This window comes from Leptidea sinapis, chromosome 32 (genome assembly GCF_905404315.1).
Source record: "Leptidea sinapis chromosome 32, ilLepSina1.1, whole genome shotgun sequence".
Classification (NCBI taxonomy): domain Eukaryota; kingdom Metazoa; phylum Arthropoda; class Insecta; order Lepidoptera; family Pieridae; genus Leptidea; species Leptidea sinapis.
The window spans coordinates 2,354,308-2,372,134 of record NC_066296.1 but is presented as its reverse complement, the minus strand read 5'-3'; the positions used below and the strand labels follow the sequence as shown (position 1 = coordinate 2,372,134).

Sequence of the window (17,827 nt, the reverse complement as noted above, 5' to 3'; positions counted from 1 at the left end):
ACTACTGTAAGTAGTAATAATACTGTAAGCGATCACCGTCGCCCATCACTTGGAAAACCAGTCGGTCTTTTAGGAAGGTATGCCTTATTGAAGGTATCATACAGATATATGTTGTATCGACCTGATAAATAATGAGTTCAAGCTCTAAAGGTTGATGCATTCAATATACGATAATTTATATCAATACAGTTTATTATTTTTTACTTTTTATGAAATAATTTATATATTGGATATAGCACCTTACAAACTAATTTGTTATGTAAATAACAGCCATTGTAAAATACTCTATTGATTGAAAAGAGTGGCTGTTGAGCTGCTAATATTATGTTCTTCTCACGAGCTCTACTTTTTCTGAACTTATGGTAGAACCGGTAATATAAAAGAAATATTTATAGTGGCGGTTCAAAAGCGCTTAGTTTAAACCTAATTGAATATAGTTTATTTTGACTTTGAATCCTAAATTCCTGCTGCCGAATTCCACCTTCATATGACAAGCCACAAATTAGGATATCATCCCCACCATCTGGATGTGTGGCGGTGCAGTGCGGTTTTCAAGGTTTTCTTCCACGTGGTAGTACGTACTACATAGCTGTGGAATGAGCTTCCTTGTGCGCTATTTCCAAAATGATACGACATGCGTTCCTTCAAAATAGCGCGTACACCTTCCTTAAAGGCCGGCAACGCTCCTGTGATTCCTCTGGTGTTGCAAGAGAATGTGGGCGGTAGTGATCACTTAACATCAGGTATACTCGTTTGTCCTCCTTTTCCATACGAAAAAAGAAATAAAATGCACGCCACTATGTGACAAAATAAAAAGGCGCCAGACTGAGCCATTTTACAATTTAAATAAAACATTTATAAGAACATGAGCTAATTTAAGACTTTTCGTGAACATACAGCACGTCATGAAAAACTCTATTTTTGTTTCAGTACAAAGAGATAAGCAGAGTTGATGTGGGCAGGATAGACAATTACCGGAGCCTGCAACCCGTGAACAGGGAGATATACCGTTCAGTTCCATCATGTGGAACTCTCTCTTTACCGACTTTACTGTGTTTCCTCACCTCCCTCATCCACCTCTCTTCATCTCTTACCGGTATCATCAGTAAAGGAGTCTGCACTCTAGTTAATGTAAAGAGAAAATTCTTAGGAAGTAAGGTTAGAGAATGTAATGTTAAGAATTAAAATCAAACATTATCTCGGTAGAGTTTGCGTGTTAATGTATATTAAACTGGTCTCAAATGAATTTATTAAGTGAAATTAATAATACTTTTAACATTGACACACTTTTACACAAATTATCTTGCCCCAAACTAGGCATAGCCTGTCCTATGGGTACAAGACATCTATAATATATTTAATACACAATACTTACTTAAACATACATAAATACATATAAACATCCATGACTCGGAGACAAACATCAATACTCATCATATAAATGATTTCACCTACCAGGATTCGAAACCCGGGACCTCTAACTTAGTAGTCAGGGTCACTAACCATAGTGTATATAATTCGTTAAAAAAATATGTAGGAATGAGTTTTATATCAATACTATTCACCTATTATCTTATTCTATTAATTACTCCTTTCAAACCAACAATGGAAACCTATCGCAATAAAACGATAAAACAGTATCATTATTGAAAACGTTGCGTAACTTAATATTTATTTCTGTAATTGCTAAAAATAGACATTATCTTCAGATTATCGGTATTATAAGCGATTCTTTCATTTTAATATTGGTGCACGTATTTCGCTAGACGACAGATATTATTAAAACACAGATAATAAATACATAAGTATGTATTTATTTATTTATACGTAAAAGTATTTTGAAGTAAATTATTCTTGAGATCGCATAGATGAGAAACAGGGTCAACAACAAATTACAAAATCCTACAGACTTAAAGTAATCCAAAAAAACTTAAGGCTGTATGCTTAACGTACTTAAGCCTATTTTTTCAGCGTTGTTTTTTTTTAATAAATGGCTCCGTCGACTGGATGTCGACGATTCAGCCAACGTCAGGGATATATTTTTTATTTTTATTTAGCTGATTCAAGTACAGAAAGAACTAATTAAAAGAAATTATCGGTTAATATTGTTGTGGTTTCCTTTTGTGAACTGAGGAATTGAATGTGTGTTCATTTGTGATAGATTTAAAGATGTTGACGTATTTCAATCAGCTTTCATAATTTATGTGGGGGGTAGAGGACTAGAGGTAAGGAGAATCATCATAAGAAAAAGTTCAAAATGCATTAAATTTGGGTGGCGCAACAGTTGCATCAGGGCAAATCTTAAAAGAAACGCCAAATTTAAAATAATACTTATCACACAGAGCACAAACCCCTATCATAATTCTCTAAGGTTATAATATTTACTATATTATTTCGTACAACGTAAGTTGTTGAATTTTTCAATATTCTACATTATGTCGACATTTATATAACTCGGCATACTTCAGTTCGTTTATTGCCACATTCACCATACTTCAAACTATACCCTGTATACACTAGCGCCATTGTGGAAGCTTTTTGAACTATTATTTACAACATAAGCTGGGCACTTTTTCAACTTCTCTCCCTTATAAGATGATTCTCCTTGCCTCTACCCTCCATAATAATTTATGAGCTTCATTCAATGTTTCTTCGGCTATAAAAGAATAGGAAAAAGTTTAGTAGACATAAACAGATAGATCATTGCACTCTGTCTGACGTAGTTATAACAGATAAGATATTACAATGTTTTATGAAACCGACGATAAATAATTTGATATTTAAATGATATTTTATTGTTATATTGCATAATGAATCACTAAAATATAAAATTGTTATTATATAATTTATGAATTGGATTACTAGTTAGAATGACGTGTGTCATTTATGATTAATATAAGCATGTTTAAGCATGGCTTAACTACTAATAACTTAAATACCAGGTAAAACAAAATTGAACAGATTCTGCAGTATCTTTTTAATTTGTCATATTAATAAAGCAATAATTATTCAGTTCATTTCAACGAATCTAACTTTTAATGTAAATATTGCTTAGTTAATGTAGAAAAATTTTTCAAAGGTTTCTAATCGATTTTTTTTTTATTTGAGCGTGTTTCAGCACATGTAATATTTAGAAATGAAGAAGTTGAATAATAATGTCAAAGAAACAGACTCATCAGCAAACCAGATTAGGTTAACTTGCCTGCGATGGTTATGCAGCCTAGCAAAACTCTCTAAGAAAAAAAGCGATCAACTCGATTACATGAAACGTGCAGTCAATGACAGATTGACAGGTGACGGCTATAATCTTGTAAAAAAAAGTGATAGCCGAAATCCATTACGTTTTACGCAACTGGTTGCTTTCAAACTGAGCCGGATTATACTTCGTCGCCAATCACCATACTGTAATTATGTACTACTATTTCAAACTTATGTCAAATCACTGGACGTTTCATACTAAACTAAATTTCAATTTTTACTTAGGCAGTCCCGCCTATTATCACGTAGTATTTACATCCTCTTTGTGATGATGTAAATAGAAATTATTGGTTTGTTGACTTACAGGTCTTAGTTACCAGGTCATAAAATCCCAAGAAAAAAGAATTGGTTTGCTTTGAACTCAATAATGTATTTAATATGTTTATATGTCAATGTTAAAATAAAATATAAATCTTTTTATTATTATACCTCTTATAAAATATTGTTAAAATATTTATACATATTGATTTAATATATAATATTATTAAAAGCAATATACTTACATATACGGCCTCTTTAGGATCGTGGTGAGACTCTTTAATATAATAATTGTCAAATATTCAAATTTAAATCATATTTTTCGCAATGGAATGTATTTTGTGAATTGTTGTGAATATTCGAAACTCAACAACTGATTTTATATATATTGCAATGTTTGACCTCATGCCGCCCATAAATGGGAGGAGTATGACAAACACGGTATGAAATGGAGTCCTTTTATTTTTTTGAATTGAAAACTTCTTTAGCGGTATTGAGCACTTTTCTTATGATGGGTATAAAATGTAAAACTCAGGTCAGGACACGTGACCTGATCGAAAATTCGTAAGACAGTCGTTGAAATTATGGATAAATTATAGATAGATAGATTTTTCTGAGAGATAAGTATTTTATTGTAAAATAATTGTAATAGTTCTGAAGTGTTTATTTTTTATGTAACATAAATTGTCATTTTTGTGTTATGATAGCGCAATAAATGAATATTGTATGTAACCAGACAAATGTAACGTATGTACTTTTATAATGATAAATAATGCAATTCGTGCCAAATTATTCCCTAACCATTCCAAAATATTCAAAAATGCACAACGTTAATGTTCAAGTTTTCACTTCTGCCGGCACTCCCGGAGTGCAGCCCGTTATTTTTTATTAATAATGTTCATCGTTTGGTCGTGAAAGTTATTCGCATCAGGGCATTAATGTTGGTACATGTTCCATTTTCATTATTTGTTAATTTAAGATAAGACATAAAGGGCGGGCCCTTAGATAATTTCTACGTCTAGATAAAGCCTCTTGATGTTAGGCAATGCATGATACACTCACGATTTGTATGTCACTTTGTTTTAGTGGGCGTGCGTAGCTGAAAATAGAGGTCAACAGTTCACCTCTATTTTTTTCGACGCACAATTTATCTAAGGGTTAGCCACACGCTTCAACGTCATGTCATTAGCTGTATAGTATTCAGTATTATTTATTTTCCTTATAGTAATTTTAAATTAAAGTTGTTTGAGGCATTTAATTTAGCTTAAGTTATAATGGCTGTGACTTGTGAGGTAACTTGTCGTATTTATGCATTTTTCTGTTAATTAGCGCGCCATATTGATATTATGTTATTAAATTAATTTGATATTGTGTTATTTTGGTTGTGTTTATGTGTTCTCTTACCAGGTTATTTTATTGTGTAATATATAATAAAATAATAATAATAATAGTCGCAAATTTATTGTTTTGAATAAATTTATTAATTACAAAAAGAGTTTTTATTTTAGGTACATCACAATGCTTAAAATTGCAGATAATTTACCAAGCCACACATTAAAATGTACAAAATTATTATAGTAGACAAAATTGAAGTGATTGTAGCTTACATTAAGTATTGGTGTGAGCTGCGCTCCAAATAGAGATACCGCAGGCGTAGTCGCAAAGTGCGGTAACTAATAGTACGCCCAAGTGGGCGTACTCGAGCCAGTCTCGAACAATGTGTGACGTTGACGTGCCACATGTTCTGTTAAACTTTGCTAATAATTGAAACTAAAATGCCAGGTTGCGTAGTAGATCTTTCTAGAAATAATACTACAAGAAATAAGAAAGACACCGGGATCACATATCATCCATAAACTGAGTATTTTGTATTTATTTCATTTCAATGTAAAATAACACAAAGCGTATGTTACAAAATTTGAGAGATGCCATTGAGTGTCAAAATTCCACGCACACAAGCATCAAATAGTTGCCGTGATAAAAAAACCTGTTGTTCTTAGGTGGTGCGGTATCTAGTTGGAGTACAGCGGTCACTAATCCTTAATTTAAGGATTGTATGCTTTTTATTGCTATGCTTTGTATAAATTGCATATTAGGAAATTGACTTGAGATGTCACTTTTGCAAATCTAAACAATTTGTTGTTTCGTCGCGGGTTCGAGTCCCGCATCGTTCATAAAATTTTGTTTTCAAATTTAATTTGTGTAATTTCAGAGATAGTTTCTTTTAGATCCTCGACAAACGATTTATTCAGTAGAATAAACAGTTTAATCATCAATGTAGAGTACTTTACAAAATAAGTTTCCAATATCTTTTTGTTTTTTTTTTATGAAAATAAGGGACGAGACGAGCAGGTCGTTCAGCTGATGGTAATTGATACGCTCTACCCATTACAATGCAATAAGACTACCAGTTAATATATTTTAACGTCAAATATTTCGTATGTATACGTGGGTAACACTGAAAATATTTAAAAGTGGCCAGTTAGAAACATTGCTAATGAAAACTTTTTTTTAATTTCAATTTTAGGACTCGAACCCGAAATTATAAGACAATCAGCTGAGTGGGTGTTTCCTTTCGAGGATCGGCCAACTAAGGTAAAGAAAGGAAGAAGTCAGGGAAAAAAGATAATTGCCTCATTCTTTGGTCGGAAAGGTCATTTCGCGACAGTTGTGCTAGAAGATGGAAGGACAGTTACTGCAGACTGGAATATCAATCGCTGTTTGCCTTGGAAAAAATTCGACAGCAGCGCCCTCGAAGCAGGATCCTCCTTCAGCTCGACAGCTTCAGTGCTTCAGGGAACTCCGCAAAACGGACTGTTGAATATTTGACTATGGCAGGTGTAAGATAATGAGTCATCTGCCATACAGTCCTGACCTGGCGCTCTGCGACTTTTATTTATTCCCAAGAACAAAAGATAAAATTCGAGGTATTCGTTTTTCGAGCCCTGAAGCGAGTGAAAGCGTACAAAAATGCCATAGAAGAGACCCTAAGGAAAATGGGCCCACTACTTTTCTCAGTGGTTCCATCGAATGCGACGATGTACAGAGAGGAACGGAGATTACTTCGAAAAACAATAAAAGTATTGGCAACTGTCTACATTAAGCCGTTTTTCATTTTCTAAATATTTTAAATGTTACCTAGGTATTACGTGCTGCAAAATATCATAAAAATGTTATTATATCTAAGGTCTCATAAATCAACGTATATCTCTTGCTCAAATAATTGTTATAAAATTATATTGTTTCCGCCGTAATATGCAATAGTTTAGATAATATTTTATAACGTACTTAAAGATATTATTTTGTCGTAAACCTGAATTGTTTGAAATTTTTCTGAATGCATTGTCGTTATTGTTTACGACAACGCATTTTTGACGAGTCTATTAATCTATTTACATATTGTTATAAATTATAGATCTCGCAGTTTCGATACTATGACAACTAGATTAGATTCATGTGATTTCATCACTTCTTCTCCAATGGAATATAGGTCATCTGGATTCCCTCATGCTACACCATAACAAATTTATTACCAGCAGCTGTGCAGGCGAGTTAATCAACACACTTCAAAGATAGTAATCCCTAAAATATCAGTATTTTTGACATGAAAACGTGTGACGAAAGACTAGCAGGACGTTCAGCTGATGGTAATTGATACGCCCTGCCCTGACTTACAATGCAGTGCCGCTCAGGATTCTTGAAAAACCCAAAAATTCTGAGCGGCACAACAATTGCGCTCGTCACCTTGATACATAAGATGTGACGTCCCATTTGACCAGTAATTTAACTAGCTACGGCGCCCTTCTTACCGAAATACAATAATGCTTACACATTACTGCTTCACGGCAGAAATAGGCGCCGTTGTGGTATCCATAATCTAGCCGCCAACTTTGTTCCAATTCGTATAGTGACTTGCCATATTTACGTGTTATTGTTACGTTATAAATTATTCAATCGGAAAAAACAACCACCGATATTTTATAAACATTGTGTCAACTTTCGTGGATCTTGCGTAAGTCATCATTTGATCGATAGACTTGTCGTTGCAGTGGTTAAATATGAATATATTCATCATTATAACTATATTGTGTTTAAGTAAGTATGCTGGCTTATTTCTAAACGTTTTAGTATTTATAGTAACCGTGTTAAATTTGGCCCTTCATTGTTAGTCCTTAATTTATTGATAACAAATAAATAAACAAACTATAATTTAAATAACAAAAATATGTTTTAAATCAAGATTTACATTTTCATTGTTTTACAAATCATTTCAATTGCAATATAATATCTAAACTGATGCAACAAACATACTCAAAGTCAAATTAATTTTCATAACGCGCCTAAAGAAGTATAACTTCAAAAATTTTTTTTTTTTAATTAATAAAAACAGCATAATACTAATAATTTATAACTAACTGTGTTGTCAAATTTATATTGTGATTACAAATTCAAATTCAAAAACACTTTATTCATGTAGGTCACGGAAATGACACTTATGAATGTCAAAAAAAATAAAAATATTGTTTCTTATTAAATTTACCGCTACTTCGTAAAGGGTTGAGCTAATGAGAAGAAGTAGCAAGAAACTCATTGCCACTCTTTTAAGTCAAGATTTATATTTTAATTGTTTTACAAATCATTTCAATTACAATATATGCAAAGTGACGCAACAAAAATACTCAAATGTCAAAAACTGAAAGGCTTACACGAGTAAGTCAAAAAAAAGAAAAAAAAATTAATACTTAATAAACACTAGAGTTATTGAGTATAGTAGATGCATCAATCGTAAATAAATAGAGCCATTATGTGAGCAACTTTGAAGGAAATAATAATAATAAAAAACACATCAAGCAGACCTCCCAGTAACAAGATCATCCAGCCACCACGAGTAGTACCCGTTCACGAGCACGACGCATGGACCAGCCATCGCCTCCCTCGATCATATTTTAGGGAAGGGAACGACCCGCCCCACGTCGTCGCCAGACGTACAGACATTATAGTTAGTTGTTGTAAGTTATTGGTTATAATAAATATTTTATCTACTCAGAATCCACTGAAAAGATTTTAAAGAAATTATCTTTCAACAAGTAGTATAAAAATTAAAAACAAAAATATATTATTTTAGATTTTGCCTGTTCTACAAAATACGGCCCACTTTGGACATATGATGGTAAGTACTGTTTCAATCATTTGTATAATTTGGATTATTATTATGATGGGTACGGAAGATACATGGGGCACACTAAAAGTTTTGCACTTCTAGCTAATCGGAACTATTTAAATTTTGAATGTTATATTTTTTGAAACGTTGCAACCTTCTTAGTAATAAAAAAATCAATTCACGTGTTTCGCCTCTACACGAGGCATCCTCAGTCACGAGACAAAATGTCTCAAGACAAATATTAGCGGAATTAACACTAAAGAAAACTCAAATCATTTATATAATTATGGATTTCCGCAAAGTAACGCCTTCTTCAATAATTTTTTTTTTTTGGGAAATCATTTGTCAATTATTTTTATCACATGAAAATGGAATTAAGTCGAAAAGATTTTAGAGCGATGATTATTTATGATTTTAAAAGTTCTCTCTCTCCGCAAGACTGTGGCGCTCGTCTTTAAAATTATATTGGGAGAGAAACACCTTGCTTGAGCACCGTGAGGCGATGGTTTGCTGAATTTGAGAGTGGTCGGGTTTCTTTACATGACGAATTTCGTGAAGGGCGGCCTTCAACTGCCGTCAACGAAAATAATGTGGCTACTGGCGGCTAATTGAAGAAAACCCGCGGATTACCTATGAGACAATTCGAGGATTATTGGGGATTGGTATGAGCCAAATTCAGAAAATTTTACACGGCAGCGGAGCAGAAGCGGGCTCGCGTGGAATCGTGTTCACAGATGCTAATGAAGTACGACCACGGACATTCTAATGCAAACAGCATTAGAAATGGCAGGCATGACATTGTCACAGGAGACGAAACGTGGATTTATTGTTTTTTAACCCGAAAAAAAGAAAGAATAATCTTGTGAAGTGTTTGAAAATGAGAACAGGCCAACAAAAGTGAGGCTAGAAACGTTGGTAAAAAAATTATCGCATTTATTTTCTCAGCTACGGGTCCCTCCTGCACAATTCCACTTGAAGATCAAAAGAGTGTTAATGCCGAGTAGTATTCTACCATTTGTTTAGCAAGGGGTTTAAAAAAGTTCGCGAAAGACGACCAAAAACCCGCGTTCTCCTACGTAATGACAACGCTTCTTCACCTTCGGCCAACAAAACTAAGTCATTTTTAGCTTCCGAAAAAGTACAACTCGTCAGCTATCCTGCACATAGCCCCGACCTAGCACCCTGTGATTTCCGTATTTTCCCCAAAATCATAGATTTGATGAGAGGTTTCACTTTTACCAATTCCGAAGAGGCATTGATAGCGTTCAATCAGCACGTAGAAAACATGCCTTCAGATCTATGGTCCTCCTGTTTTAAAAAAATGGTGCGATCGCATGATAAATGTTTGAAATGTAAAGGAGAGTATTTTGAAAAGCAATAACCATAATATTTTGGTTATAACATGTTTTTTTTTAAGTTACGCAAAACTTTTAGTGTGACCTATGTATAAGTAACCTGTTTGTTACCTATAATGAAGTATACATAAATTAGGTATTTGTACTATTAAATTCCAGTAAAAAGTTTTTGTAATACAGGCGATATCTGTCAAAAAAGCGGCTAAGTGGGAGTCGAACTCGCCCATGAAGGGAGCTGTAAATTGTGAAATTAAATGCTTTTTTATATTTGAGTTGATTGAAGGAAAGGTAAATTGCTGTATACGATTTATGACGTATTAAAAAAACTACTTACTAGAACTCGTTCAAACCGATTTTCGGTGGAAATTTTGCATGGTAATGTACCTACATCATATATTTTATTTAGTTTTATCATTCTCTTATTTTAGAAGTTACCGGGAGGGGGGACACACATTTTACCACTTTAGAAGTGCCTCTCGCGCAAACTATTCAGCTTAGAAAAAAATGATAGGAACTTCAATATCATTTTTTGAAGACTTATCCATAGATAGGTTAGGGTTTGGGTTTGATGAAAACCCCACACGTATGGGTTTGATGAAAAAAAATTTTTGGGTTTCAGTTCTAAGTATTGGGGAACTCCCAAAAAATTTTTTTTTTCTATTTTTGTATGAAAATCTTAATGCGGTTCACAGAATACACCTATTTACCAAGTTTTAACAGTATAGTTCTTATAGTTTCGGAAAATAGTGGATGTGACATACTGACGGATAGACAGACAGACATGATGAATCCATAAGGGTTTCGTTTTTTTCGGAACCCTAAAAACAATGTATTTCTAGGTTTTAATATACACTGGAAAATAGGATTTGATTTGATGTAACTGCGCGATAAAAGAAAAAAGTAGAGTCACGGTAGATGGACGGAAGGAGTTATTAGAAACAATATTAAGGGATTCATTTTCATTGTGAGGTACAAAATTCTTAAAGTAATTAAGTTTTTCAAATTAATTGATATTTATGCAGAAGAGAATTCGTGGCCGGGAGGGTTTTGTAAGCAGGGCGGGCGGCGACAGTCTCCCATAGACATACGAACAGAAGACGTGATCACTGACTTCAAGAAGGATTTCATCACGAACGGACCGCTCAAGTTTGTTGGGTACCAGGTCGTGCTGATGAATGGCATCAATAATGGACATACGAGTAAGTAGTAAGGACTTGAGATGATTCTTATCAAGAAAAGTTTCGCAAACCGTGGACCTGGTAAAAATATATACATTACTGTTAGGAGTTCCTTAATAAGTAATTGTAACTGTTCCATATATATAATATAATATTTTCTATAGAAGACTCTGTTTTTTAAATTCATTTAGTCGGAAAGTTCGGAAAATTTGATAGAAATAATGTTTTAATATAATTAAATTAATTTAAGTGATTAATTAAGTTAATAACTGATTATTTAATTCTTTCGATAAATTTGTAATATTTTGGTAAGACAGAATCCAAAAATAATCAAAATCAGGTTTATGAGCTCTTTGAAATGCATAAACATGTTAATCCACAGTCCAGTTCAGTACAGAGGGCGACGAGTCCATGCACCCAACCCTGACAGGAGGACCGCTGAAGCACTCCTACCGGCTAGAACAACTGCATTTTCATTGGCTCTCCGAACATGCCATCAACGGTGCAAAGTAAGTATGTATTTTAGCATGGGTTGAGAGAAAATATTAATATAGAATACAATATAAATAAAAATTCTTGCGGATTCTTCTTAACTCTGTTCTGCTGGGTATATGAAAAGTGTTCATGGGATTGCTGCTACAAAAACATGGTTGAACTGAAAGAGTGAAATAGATGAAGCTTCTTCATACCTGGAAGACGAATGGCGTGAACATTTGACAAAATGCGTTTTCCCGGAGATGTCGCCTGGCTAGTTCAATATTTTGCTACTAAAACTCTCCGTAACAATATAATGCAAATAAAGTTATTTCATAAAATAGAAATTTTCGAGACTATCTACAAGAAGTGCACATTTAATAGTAACAGTTTATGAACCATTTTGAATAACATTTATTTATTTTGATACTAGCAATGTCCCGCGGTTTCCCTCGCGTAAATACCGATCTCGTGGTAGAGGAAAGTCTACTAAGTCGGACTATAGATTTATATTTGTTTTTTTAATGGGATAAGGATTAATACAGAGATATGGTTTGATTAATCAATTGTCGGCACTTTTATCAACTTTTAAAATGTAAAAAAAGTTGCATAACTACAGTAGTTGGACAAAGGGTATCACGGACTTTTTTGTAGATATTTATACGTTCTATAATACTGTAGCACATTTTTTTTTGTTTTATAATCAATAGTTTCCGCAGCGCATGCGATGACAGATTTTTGATGACAAATTTTTTCACACCTTGGGTTATATAAATTCTTTTTTATTAGGGATCGCTATTTTTTTCGATGTAATATAGGCTATGTCACTCAGTGAAGATGCAATTTTCTAATAGTGAAAGAATTTTTGTAATTGGTCAAGTAGTTTTTGTGTTTGTGTGTGTGTGTGTGTGAACATTACAAAACATACATACAGAAACACAAATGTTTCTCTTTATATTATGAGTTAAGATGACTAACCCTGCGGATCACCTAATGGTGATTACTTTCCATACTGCTGAGTCAACCGGAAAATAACTCTCGCTAAATCTAATCCAAAAATATTTCAGGCAACAACGAGGTCAGAAATTATTTGGTACATTTATTAATCCAATGTTTTTCTTCTCAGATTTCCTATGGAGATACACTTCGTGCACATCAGAGCTGATCTTAAAGTATCCGAGGCGCTAAATAGAAAGGACGGTCTCGCTATCGTGTCAGTCTTTTGTAATGTAAGTTTTATCAGGGATTTTGGGACATATTTGTGGGGTTGTATTTAAGCACCGATATCCAAAAGCTTCAGTTTCGCAATCATCGCGATCATTGGGCAGGGCATAGTTCGATGGACAGATGGCCGGTGAGGCAGTAAGGTCCTCGAATGGCCCCCGACAAAATGGACCGACGATCTTGTCAAGATCGCCGGAATACGTTGGATGAGGACAGCGCATGACCGATCGTCGTGGAGATCTCTAGGCGAGGCCTTTGTCCAGCAGTGGACGTCTTCATGATGACGATCCAAGAGTTGTAAATGTACCATGTACTATGAAACATGGCGGCACAAAGGCACGATTTCGTCAGTTTGTCAATGTGCTAAGAATCCCCTCAAGACTAATTTTCATTACATTGTACATTGAGGTCTCTCAGGCTCGTATGCCAGGACGTGTTTCCATATTACGTATGGATGGATTACTCCATGATCGCACTCCCGTCTCGTATCTAAAGTGTCTTACAAAAATACAAATTAAATTTGTAACCAAAACGGGTTCCGTCCGAGCGCTCTTTCGAACTGAGCCAACCGTTCGAGTACGCTCAACTCTCAAGTTGTGGCTCTTTTGTGAGGGATATCACTTTAAAAATAACAAATTGTTTTTATAGAAATGTCATTTCACAGCCTTCAGGCGTATGTATTAAAACGAGCCTTTTTATTTTTCGTTTAAGTTGTAAGGTAGGTTAAGTTGTAACCTTACCTCGATGGTAAGCTTTACCTCAATGTTTCATTATTCATTAAAGGTGAAATCTGAGTTAAACGAACACCAGCTGGAAACAACGGAAGAGCTGCTGCAGCATATTCCTCATTTAATGAAGACCGGCAGCAGACATAACGGCGTCATTCTGGATCTGACGTGAGTAAATCATAATTAATTTTGGAATAATTAAAAATATGTTACAAGAAGTAAGGGAAATCACTTAACAAATAAAAAGCGTTTAGATTGGAAAGAGTTACATCTCAAGTTAATTTGGATACATTGCCAAAAGTGAGGGAAAATTCCCTCACTTTTTTCCCGATTTTTGTAATCCCAAGTAAATACTGGGAATAATAAAAATCGTTTAGACTTTAGGGGTATTTTAAAAGTTTAAGGTATACAGTAGATGTGTCTGTTTGTTGCGCGTATTTTTACCGAGTCCAGTCTACGAGAGCTCGGATAACCCACAACTAACCCAGGCCAATACAGGACAGACAACGATATGTTTAGTACAATATATTGTATATATAATTTATTTATATAATATATGAATTATTATCTACATAAATACATTTATAATTATCTAATGTCTGAAATAACACATTCATATTAAATATAATACAGTTTACACATATCGGGATTCGTACCAATTAGCTAAGTGGCATCTACTAGCCACCGGGCTAATATACAATAATAAAATATAAATTGTATAAATTTTTGGAAGACTGGTCAACATACAGCGAAATTATGTCAACGAAAGATCTCCCATCTCTGTCATTCACTTCACCACACTCACACTCTCTCTCTTTCGTTTCTGACTTTTCTTTCGCCAATGTTCGTACTATGTGAATACGGCCGGAGGTAATAACAATTTTCCAATTGAAGACGGTAACATCTAAGCAAAGATTATAAATTAAGCAACTAAATTAGCCTAATAAGGAAACAGTCAAATAAGGAATTTTCGATGACATTACTTATATGTAGAGTAAGATAAAGGACAGAGTAAGACAGATCGTTGAGAACCGAACTCTGCATAAATAACACATACCTACTTGTTGTTCAAACCGAACGATACAAGAGCCGGTGATGAGGCATTAGGATCAGCGTAAGTAAAACTCGACCATATATTTCGGAGTTTAAGGTCGAGTGACCTAACTTGCAATTACATAAACATCCTGTTTACTTGTTTATCATTTACTATATTCAACATCATTCATTCGTCATTCAAGGATAACTCTTAGGGGTATAGATTCTAGAGGTGCAGGCAAGTGCTAATGTACATCGCAGGCCCCATTAACTTTCACCCTAGTCACAAGTCTCGGGATAAATAGACCGGGCACTCGCACGGTGAATCCATTGGAATGAAAACTGAAAATTCGTTTTGTATTGCCATAAAAAAACACGTATGAATTATTTAAGGATTTAATTACAGGAGACTTCTAAGTCCAGACAGGCGTTCGTACTTCACGTACCTGGGCTCGTTGACGTCACCAGAATGTAATGAAGTTGTGGTGTGGATTGTATTCAGCAAGCCAATCTACATCAGTGATGATCAGGTAATTAAAGTAGAAGGCCGTTACCGATATTTCGGCGCAAATACAAGCCACCATGATATGATCCCATTCCCAGGGCATGATTCTGAAGAGTTGGACTAATGAGTGTGCGGACCAATAGTGGGTCATATATGTCCTTGTGCGGTGTTTCCGGGACGATACGACATGGGTACCTTCAAGAAAAGCGCGTACACCTTCCTTAAAGGCCGGCAACGCTCTTGTGATTCCTCTGGTGTTGCAGGAGAGCGTGGGCGGCGGTGATCACTTAACACCAGGTGACCCGTACGCTCGTTTGTCCTCCTATTCCATAAAAAAAAAAATATATATGACATGATCCTGCTACAGGTGACAGAACTATTGCTCATTTGAAAATTCCCAATGATGAGTGTAGTTGTAAGCACACAACGCACGAGTACCTTACTGGATCCTCGAGAATTTAAGCAGCTCTGCAATAACAACAATCCAAACGATTCAAGCTGAAACTGGGACTGACACTAGTGCAGTCGTTTACAAAATTATTTATGTTATCACAATCTTTACCACACAAACTTTTGTAATTGTTGTAGGTATAATACACACATCAAAAAAGTCTAAGCAACATGCATGATATTACCATTTATATTAATTAATTTCTAAATCTTTATTCACTCAAAGTGCAGAGGTATGTAAACTTTTTTTTGTTATTGATGACATACTGGCTGGTTGTAAAAAAAATCGATTATGTTTTGTTTTTTTCATAAAATTAAATGAAAGGGAATTTGTTTGAATTTAAGTGCGTTTTTATTGCTACTTTAAGTCTTGGTAAAATCAATTTTGATTTTACCAACCATTTAAATAAAGTTAGCGACAAAATTGAATTGTTAGATATTCTTTACGTCATGGAGCGACGTCATTTGACGGCAAATGAAATGCAAAGAGCTGTAGGGATGTTGCAAGCGGGAAGTAACCAATCTCAGGTATCTCGGCATTTTGGCATTCATAGAAGTGTTATTTGTCGTCTTTGGCAGAGCTACAATAATACAAGAGAACCCGCTGAACAGCTTTCAGGCCGTAAAAGGAGTACAGCCACTCGGCAAGACCGGTACATACAAATGACTGCAAGACGCCAGCCGATGTTAACCGCTCGAGAGATAAGTTTGAGGCTGCAAAATTCAAGTGGTGCTGATGTAAGTCCCCAAACTGTGCGAAATCGACTGAGTACGGCCTACGAGCTCAACGCCCAATAAGGTGCCCACCGATACGTCACGGGAATCGCGCTCGTCGAAATGGTGTAGAGAACGCAGAACATGGACCCAGGAATAATGGGATAAAATTATTTTTTCTGATGAGTCACCATTAGGGTTTAGGTCTGATACAAGAAGGGTGCGAGTGTATCGTTGGCCCGGAAATACTGAAAGGCTCAGGTGCATGCAGGAAGTTCATCCATACAGCGGCTCAACAGTTATGGTATGTATGGTATGTTAATGGAAACATGAACGCTGAAAATTACGTTGAGGATATTCTCAGACCTTATGTCCATCACTTATTTGCACATCCATCATGTGCACAAACCTTTGGCTCCGATTTTACTGCATGACAATGCGCGTTCACATACAGCTCGGCGAACCAGTCAATACTTGGCAACGGAGAACGTCCGGGTATTGCCCTGGCCTGCACAATCGCCAGACATCAACCCCATGCAGCACGCATGGGACATGCTCCAGAGACGTGTTTTGAAGGACTTGGACGGAGTGACAACAACCCAACAGCTGAAGGATTTGCTACAATGCCATTGGGAGCGAATACCACAAGATGACATAAACAGTATCATTAATTCAATGAATAATCGTTACCGATAAGTACTGAATAGTAGAGGAGGCCATACTTTGTATTAAATTATCCTATTCTATCACAATAAATTAATTTTCATTAGAAATTTCATATTGTTAAACAAATTTTTGTTGCTTATGTACCTTAGTTTCTGCAGTATATTCTAATATAGTTAATTTCTGTTATTAAAAGAACTTATAAAGACAACAGCTGTTATTTTTACATCGTAGGACCTTAAAAATATTATTTTAAAAATAAAATACAACGTTATAATGTGAAAAACCATCCTAAAATTTAAATTGTGTTGTTGCTTAGACTTATTTGATGTGTGTATTTCAAAACAAATGCATTTTAATAATTTGTATCTTTATTCGATTACAGTACCGTTTCTTCAGCAAGGTGGGAGTAGGTCGTCATAACTTCAGAAGCTTGCAGAAGTTGAATCATCACCTGGTGTACCAACCCCCGCCGTCGTTCATCAAAACCCCCACCGCCGTCCTGATGATGGGAGACGCTGTCAAAGTGGTCAAGAGTTTCTTTCAAAACGTTACGAGGTAACATGATATGCTCACAGCGTAGATATTCCACAAATTTGAATTTTGCGCAAAAATTATTTTATTTCTATTTTTCAATGGGAGTAGGGCCCATATAGAAGAACTTGAGCAGTTTTTATATTGACATTAATTTTGTTTATAGAGAATAGTTTTTAATTTTGGAGCATATATAAGATGAAGATATGCTTAAAAATGTTTCTATGCAAGCCATCATTGGACTACGGCATTACCTTGGTACTCATCTGATAAAAAGTTACTCGAATCAT

General features: G+C 34.9%; 2 protein-coding genes across 2 annotated transcripts in view; both read left to right on the top strand.

The window, feature by feature from the left end:
- Positions 1–4,968, top strand: part of LOC126974561 (carbonic anhydrase 7-like) — a 36,812-nt gene extending 31,844 nt beyond the window's left edge. Inside the window, exon 8 of the mRNA XM_050822096.1 lies at positions 931–4,968. Coding sequence (XP_050678053.1) covers positions 931–1,185 — 255 coding nt within the window. The 3' untranslated portion in view covers positions 1,186–4,968. The remainder of the gene's footprint in view (positions 1–930) is intronic.
- A 4,492-nt stretch (positions 4,969–9,460) lies between these two features.
- LOC126974312 (putative carbonic anhydrase 3) overlaps positions 9,461–17,827 on the top strand; it is an 8,757-nt gene continuing 390 nt past the window's right edge. Inside the window, exons 1-7 of the mRNA XM_050821771.1 lie at positions 9,461–9,467; positions 11,055–11,231; positions 11,593–11,719; positions 12,811–12,913; positions 13,692–13,804; positions 15,078–15,201; positions 17,389–17,561. Coding sequence (XP_050677728.1) covers positions 9,461–9,467; positions 11,055–11,231; positions 11,593–11,719; positions 12,811–12,913; positions 13,692–13,804; positions 15,078–15,201; positions 17,389–17,561 — 824 coding nt within the window. The remainder of the gene's footprint in view (positions 9,468–11,054; positions 11,232–11,592; positions 11,720–12,810; positions 12,914–13,691; positions 13,805–15,077; positions 15,202–17,388; positions 17,562–17,827) is intronic.